Below are 7,767 nucleotides of genomic sequence, written 5' to 3'. Positions count from 1 at the left end.
TCAGAGTGGTGCTTTATCTGTAATAGAATAGCCAAGCTTTTTCCTTATCTCGTGCAGCCACCTGAAGGAGTAGAAGTAAGTATAAGTAAAGGTTAGATTAGCAGTAAGAACAGTCCAAGGGAATAATAACTCCTACATAACCTAAAAAAATATAGAATAAGATACAGTGGGCTGGGCAGTGGATTTCCCAAAGCCTGTGTGACTCATGAGTAGTAGGGGTGGAGAAGTTTCCATAAACCAACGTTGGTATAAAACCAAGAAAGAGAAATGGTGGGGGCAAGAAGAGCGGAGTCACAGAACCAGCAGCACATTACAGGGACTACGCAGCCATGAACAAGTGGATTGCGGTGGGATTCTTCACCATACTGGCCTGCCATATGGGTAAATCTGACCTTGTGAACAAAACAGATGCTATTCATTCGTTTGTGAACCCCTCCTCTCCCTAAAAAGGGCCATAAAATGGACATAAAAATATGTGAATATGGTCTAAGAAGGAATCTACAAATCCCAGCAGGTCTTGATGGTCTGCAGCTGACATGTTATGCTGGGACTTGTAGTTCTCCCTATACAGGAGAGGAGTGGATGGTATTGAAGGTGACATGTTATGTACTGTGTATCTGTGTGAAGGTGGGGCGCGCTGCACTGCAAGGACTGAACGTAACCTATAGTATACGAATATTACCAATAATACCCCAATACATGGGACAAATAATACCGCAGCCACATGAAGGAGTAAAAGTAAGAATAGTCTAAAGGAAACAATCTGTATATGACAAAGAAATATAGTATAAGATATGGTGGGCTGGGCAGTGGGTTTCCCAGGAATGAGGAGGAAGCCTGTGGGACTTCTGAGTAAATGGGAAGGGGGAGTTCCTATGAACCACCTGTGGTATAAAACCCAGAGAGGGAGAAGTGGAGGGGGCAAGAAGAGAGGAGTCACACAACCAGCAGCAGCACAGTACACTGACTGATCAGCCATGAACAAGTGGATTGCTGTGGGGTTCTTCACCATACTGGCCTGCCATTTAGGTAAATAGTATGTGTGCATGGATAGATATGGATGCTGGTACTCGTGCTATATGTATGTGCTTACTGTTAGTGTTGGAATACACATCACAGCTAGATTATACTGGAGATGTGGAGGATAGGATTTATGATGCTTAGATGTATTCTATTGCATTCTATATATATATATATATATATATATATATATATATATATATATATATATATTTTTTTTTTAGTATTTGCTTTACCTTGTAATGTTTAGCACTATGGTATATGTTTGGATTTACAGTTCTAAAGCAGGGAGTTTTTAGTAACAACTTTATTATAACGATGTGTGTAATTTTTTTTATTTTTATTAGTGTATGAGGAGGAGATGACACTGCTGTGTGTACTGTGCTGTGTATACATGGTGTAGTAGTGTATGAGGAGATGACACTGCTATGTGTACTGTGCTGTGTATACATGGTGTAGTAGTGTATGAGGAGGAGATGGCACTGCTGTGTGTGCTGTGCTGTGTATACATGGTGTAGTAGTGTATGAGGAGGAGATGACACTGCTGTGTGTACTGTGCTGTGTATACATGGTGTAGTAGTATATGAGATGACACTGCTGTGTGTACTGTGCTGTGTATACATGGTGTAGTAGTATATGAGATGACACTGCTGTGTGTGCTGTGCTGTGTATACATGGTGTAGTAGTGTATGAGGAGGAAATGACACTGCTGTGTGTACTGTGCTGTGTATACATGGTGTAGTAGTGTATGAGGAGGAGATGACACTGCTGTGTGTACTGTGCTGTGTATACATGGTGTAGTAGTATATGAGATGACACTGCTGTGTGTACTGTGCTGTGTATACATGGTGTAGTAGTATATGAGATGACACTGCTGTGTGTGCTGTGCTGTGTATACATGGTGTAGTAGTGTATGAGGAGGAGATGACACTGCTGTGTGTACTGTGCTGTGTATACATGGTGTAGTAGTGTATGAGGAGGAGATGACACTGCTGTGTGTACTGTGCTGTGTATACATGGTGTAGTAGTGTATGAGGAGGAGATGACACTGCTGTGTGTACTGTTCTGTGTATACATGGTGTAGTAGTGTATGAGGAGGAGATGACACTGCTGTGTGTACTGTGCTGTGTATACATGGTGTAGTAGTATATGAGATGACACTGCTGTGTGTACTGTGCTGTGTATACATGCTGTAGTAGTGTATGAGGAGGAGATGACACTGCTGTGTGTACTGTGCTGTGTATATATGGTGTAGTAGTGTGTGAGGAGGAGATGACACTGCTGTGTGTACTGTGCTGTGTATACATGGTGTAGTAGTGTATGAGGAGATGACACTGCTGTGTGTACTGTGCTGTGTATACATGGTGTAGTAGTGTATGAGGAGGAGATGACACTGCTGTGTGTACTGTGCTGTGTATACATGGTGTAGTAGTGTATGAGGAGGAGATGACACTGCTGTGTGTACTGTGCTGTGTATACATGGTGTAGTAGTGTATGAGGAGGAGATGACACTGCTGTGTGTACTGTGCTGTGTATACATGGTGTAGTAGTGTATGAGGAGGAGATGACACTGCTGTGTGTACTGTGCTGTGTATACATGGCGTAGTAGTGTATGAGGAGGAGATGACACTGCTGTGTGTACTGTGCTGTGTATACATGGTGTAGTGGTGTATGAGGAGATGACATTGCTGTGTATACATGTCATGGTATAGTAGTGTATGAGGAGATGACACTGCTGTATATACATGTCTCTCTATAGCAGTATGTGGATATGAGAACTGCTTTTCTTTGTGTTATATAATAGTAGCTATATATCACTTGTTCTGTATTCCTTTAGGTCATGCTATTCAATGCTATACTTGTGGTTATGGTACTTGTCTTTTGCCATCTAAAACAAGCTGTGGATTACTAGAAGTATGTCTGACAGAAACCATCAAAACAGGTAATGGAGTATTTTGTGTTTTGTTTTTTTTTTTTTTTTTTTGTTTTTTTTTTCCTATTGTAGCATTTAGTCTTGTGGGTTCAAGTGACTCGCCCCTCCCCACCCAATGGGGCAGACAGACTGCAGAGGGCCTTGTGCAAGCATTGGGTCTTGGCCCCGTATAACTTAAAGGGGTTGTCTGGTGGTCGACCTATTTTTAATATATTGCTGCTGGTGCATATAAAACAATAAACCGCTTATCCCCCACATATAAAACTCTTATGGCCATGAAATTTATTATATTGGGATCAAAACAGATGTTAATTGTTTTTGGACCGTTCACCTCTAAAAGGGTCGTGAGATTAATTTTTTTTTTTTGTAAATACTGGGGGAGATTGATCAAACATGGTGTAAAGTGAAACCTGCTCAGTTGCCCCTAGCAACCAATCAGATTCCACCTTTCATTCCTCACAGGCTCTTTGGAAAATGAAAGGTGGAATCTGATTGGTTGCTAGGGGCAACTGAGCCAGTTTCACTTTACATCAGTTTGATAAATCTTCCCCACTGTTTATAAACATGGTATAAGAAGGAAACTACAAATCCTGGCAGGTGTTGATGTTGTGCAACTATTGGGCCATGCTGGGACTTGTAGTTCTCCATATACAGGAGAGGAGTGGATGGTACTGAAGGTGACATGTTATGTTACTGGGTGTATGTGGGCGTACTGCACTGCTGGGACATAGACTGTTACCAAACAAAACCCTGTATACTATTACCAATAATACTCCTATACCGAGACAAATAATACAGCTACAGCATGGCCACATATTGCTTATTTACGGAATAATGCTGCCCTACTGATCCTGAATAAAATAAGGTATTGCCAAAACCAGTATTACCCATGATACCTCTACATAAGGCCAAACCATGGTCCCAAATTACCAGGACCTAACAGTTCAATAATCCCAGCATATACAAACCCCTACGCACAGACCTTTTTTCACCTTCTGACCCTTTTGTTCTTGGAGGTATAAGCTAGTACCAGAGCTGTCTGTTGCTCGCTCCTATCTATACAGCAGGAATGGGGTCGGTTGGAGGGAGAGACACAGCCAAGATATTTTGTTGTCAGTTTTTCCTTTGAAGATGCACTGCTAAACCCACAGGAGGGGTAACCGTCCTCTAGGGAACATCTTGTCCATGCCAGGGATCCTTCTAAAAGCTTCAGGACAGTCAAAAGAAGTCACAGGACTGATCCTCAGTAAGACAAAGCGCAGTTAAGCCAAAGTATCTTACTGGTTTAGCATGGTTATCCAGGAAAGTCTACTTTGCCTGGTGCTCGTACTACCCAACCTGGCTCTCTTAACTGTTTGGACAGAAGGTGCTCAGAAAACTTTATTTATACGTGAGTACGAGTACCCTTCTGCTTTACTATCCTCACCCTGATCCCGGCAGAGTACACTGCTGTATCTGCTGCATAACACCCACAGCACTGGTAGCGAAGGAGATGAAACCCTCCAAGGTTTTGAAATATTTGACCATGTCAGACACCTTAAAAAACAAACTTTTTTTTTTTTTTTTCCTTCTAACTTTTTGCCACATTTTCCACTCATTCTTATCTCTGTCCCTTAGGTCCAGCCACCTTGGACAAGAAGTCTTGCTCATCACCCGACAACTGTTTGAAATCATCTGAGACCACATACGCGGGCATAAAGGTGACGACCACACCTTCGTGCTGTTATACCGACCTCTGCAATTCAGCTTCCATTCCATCGGCCTCCATTCTAACCGCCATTGCCATCTTCTTATCATTGTGGGTGGCCAGACTCTGAAGGATTTACTTCAAAAGCCTGTGATGGTGACCTTGAAGGATACTGCATTTCATGGTTCTTTTTACACATTCATATAACCTGTATTATTTGCTAATAGTGTGCGCAGTGCTTGTTACCTACTCACAGTACAGAGGGTTTGGCTTTTTTTGGTTCTTGGTCACTGACCTTTCCGCTTTGTGGTCAGCTGTTTGTTCTCCAGAACTCTTCTTTACATTGATTCCTAAAGAAGAGTCTGTCTGCTTGGATGAGTGCTGATGCTGCTGTAATCACAGGGCTTCATTATTACATTACATATATTATTTCAGCTAGACATCTGTCTGTAACTATCTTGTATCTTTCTTGGAGAGGAGAAAGTAAAGGGCTGCAGTATCTCCCTAATCTGTCCTCTTGAAATACATGAAGCTTATAAATCGCATAGAGTACTCCTTTTTTTTTTTTTTTTTTTTTTTTTTAGATTCTAGACTATTTCCACATAACCTAGGAGGATTTAAAGTGAATTACTGGCGGTATACTTTAATGGAACCCTATAGGCAAAACTGATGCCTTGTGTTATTCCCAGTACAGAGGGGGCAGTGCAGAGAATACTATAGAGAGAATCTGTGTTACACACCTCCCCTCTGCTCTTGCACTAGGCAAAACACCATAAATTACTTTCCCCTGGAGTTTTCCTTAATGTTTTTTTTTTTTTATATAAAATCTTGCTTTTGATATGATATCCTGTAAAATAAAGAATTGTCTCTTATTGTGAGTTTGACATTTTTTTGGCATCACATTTTACTTTTTTTTATGTGTTAATAAAACATTAAGAATCCATTTAGATCAGATGTGCAGCTTGATCCAGAGTACTTATTAACAGGGGTATTTCATATTAAGACCCTCATATATTAGGTAAATGACAGTACCCTGATCACTTGTTTAGCACTGCAGATAGGTGGGGGTAAGTGTTATAACAGTGTGGCATCCCCACATACGTTTTCCACTAGTCACTATGTATATATTGCACAGCTGTAGTCATATAAGGCTTACTATATTGTATCTTATGGCTCTGTGCGCCAATGAGAGAGAATCTTTTCTTCTACCTATCTCTATCCTCCTTTCTTCTCTCACACTCTTCTCCTCCACTCACAGGCGCTGTTACATACACCCTGTAGGAAGTAGTAACATGGGGAGAGGAAGTGTGGAGATGGTTCTTTTTTTGTTTCTCTGAGGAGCAAGACACACAGATCAGGCATCTCTGCTGAGCTTAGCCAGGAGCCTGGCTGTGCCAGGTTTCCTGTCTGGGACAGACCAGCTGTAGTGTACACTTATGGAGAATACAGAGACTTTCTCTTCTAAAGCAACACTTCTACCTACAATGCAATGCTAAACACCTACAGAGAGGACAAGTCAGGGATCACCCCAACCCACGCCATGAACATCCCTAAAAGGGCAGGACAGTATCCTAAAGCAGGGAAACTGATCCGGATAGAGCAAAGCAGCATAAAGCCTACATACTCTATCTCGCAGCGCAGGTGACACCAGACACCCTTGGATACTTAGCTCAACTCAGGTAACCAAAACTGGGGCTTGTGTCCCCCTGATAGGACAGGTACCCCAACACTGCGGGGCAAAAGGTATAGCGATAAAAGTAAAAACGGGCACAAATATTACCACATTGGGTTGGGACTCTCAAGACAAACTCCTCTGAACTCTCTACTGTTCTCAGCACGTAACCAAGTCAGCACTGCTATTCTACTCAGTATCTCTCAGCACCGATTCAGTGAACAAAAGTCTGGACCTCAAAAGTCACATATTCTCCTGCATTACCAGAGACTTGATAGTAGAAGTTTACTTTTTCTTCTGGGACTCGGTGATGATTGCACCAGCACCTACACACAAGCTACGCCATCCTTGGGTCATTTACCCTTTGTGTGGGTGGTGGTACTGACAGTCCGGGTGGGTCTTAACTCAACTCCGGAACACTGTGATAAGCGCCAAAGGGACTCATCACAACCGGGCAGGTCACCGACCATTAAGGAAGGGTATAGCCAGCTACATACAACAAGCAGGTATACCACCACACCTGTGTGCTGAGTTAACACTGGCGTCACGACAACCTCCTAACCAGCTGAGCTATATTCTACCGGCCAACCACCACAGTAGTGGAGTCACAGTATCATCTAGCAAGTGACCGGTTGAGCAGCAGCCAGATTGAAATGGGATTTTAGATATAGTATGAAACAGCGCCACCCTTGTATATAGGTCGTCTCTGGTACTGCAGTTCAGCCTAATTAAAGGGTGCTGAGGTTGCTAACAGAATTTTAGTTAATGTAGAAAACAGTATTTTTTTTTTTCCTCCTGTAAATGATACAAGTACAGAAGACTGGAAGAACTTCAGAGAAGTCGGAGAGAACGGCTGTGTCAGGAATGTGACCCTCCCAAAGTAGCGTGCCAAGAAGGGAATCTTAATGCTGATCGCTGCTTACCGAGCTTATAATATATTCTCAGGATTATGTTTGTGTGTCAAGAGCGAATCTTCACAAACAAATTAAGACCTAGGGCAAATCGTCCATTACCTATTACATATGTGCCCCACCCTGTTATGTACTCCTCACAGGGATGGAACTGATATGTATTGGGGTCGACCTGAGGACTCCCATCGCCATGTGAGGTTCAATGCAGGAGCTTATTTGCTGAAAAGATAAAAATCAACTTCCACGAAAGCCCGTCGCCTGACCTGACAAATGATCAGTATATGCCGGGATGGTGGTGACCCACGCTATCACTTATTTCACAGGTGTCAAACTCAGGCACCCCACCTGCAACTACAACTCCCATCATGCTCCAACAGTCAAAGCTTTAGCAATTTATCTGACAGATTTTGAAGCCAAAGCCAGGAACAGACTATAAACAGAGAACAGGTCATTTTCAAAGCCATTCCTGGCTTTGTCTTAAAAAATCTGTCAGATAATCTGTGTGTGTGTGTGTAAACACAGCCTAACAATGACAGCTATATAT

At 42.4% G+C, this 7,767-nt stretch overlaps 1 protein-coding gene across 2 annotated transcripts; it reads left to right on the top strand.

Annotated features, from left to right (window-relative positions):
• The first annotated feature begins 294 nt into the window (after window positions 1–294).
• Window positions 295–5,512, top strand: LOC138765710 (prostate stem cell antigen-like). 2 transcript variants are annotated; one of them, XM_069942716.1, is made up of 3 exons: window positions 295–381; window positions 2,858–2,962; window positions 4,571–5,512. In XM_069942716.1, the coding sequence occupies exons 1-3, from the start codon at window positions 330–332 to the stop codon at window positions 4,768–4,770; spliced, it is 357 nt and encodes a 118-aa protein (XP_069798817.1). In that variant the 5' UTR covers window positions 295–329; the 3' UTR covers window positions 4,771–5,512. The 2 variants fall into 2 exon arrangements, with proteins under 2 accessions (XP_069798817.1, XP_069798816.1); XM_069942715.1 differs by lacking the exon at window positions 295–381 and adding an exon at window positions 914–1,029.
• Window positions 5,513–7,767: the final 2,255 nt, after the last annotated feature.

The sequence above is a fragment of the Dendropsophus ebraccatus genome, chromosome 10, assembly GCF_027789765.1.
Source record: "Dendropsophus ebraccatus isolate aDenEbr1 chromosome 10, aDenEbr1.pat, whole genome shotgun sequence".
In the NCBI taxonomy this organism is placed as follows: domain Eukaryota; kingdom Metazoa; phylum Chordata; class Amphibia; order Anura; family Hylidae; genus Dendropsophus; species Dendropsophus ebraccatus.
The sequence above is the reverse complement of the archived record's forward strand: the minus strand, read 5'-3'. Positions and strand labels throughout refer to the sequence as shown.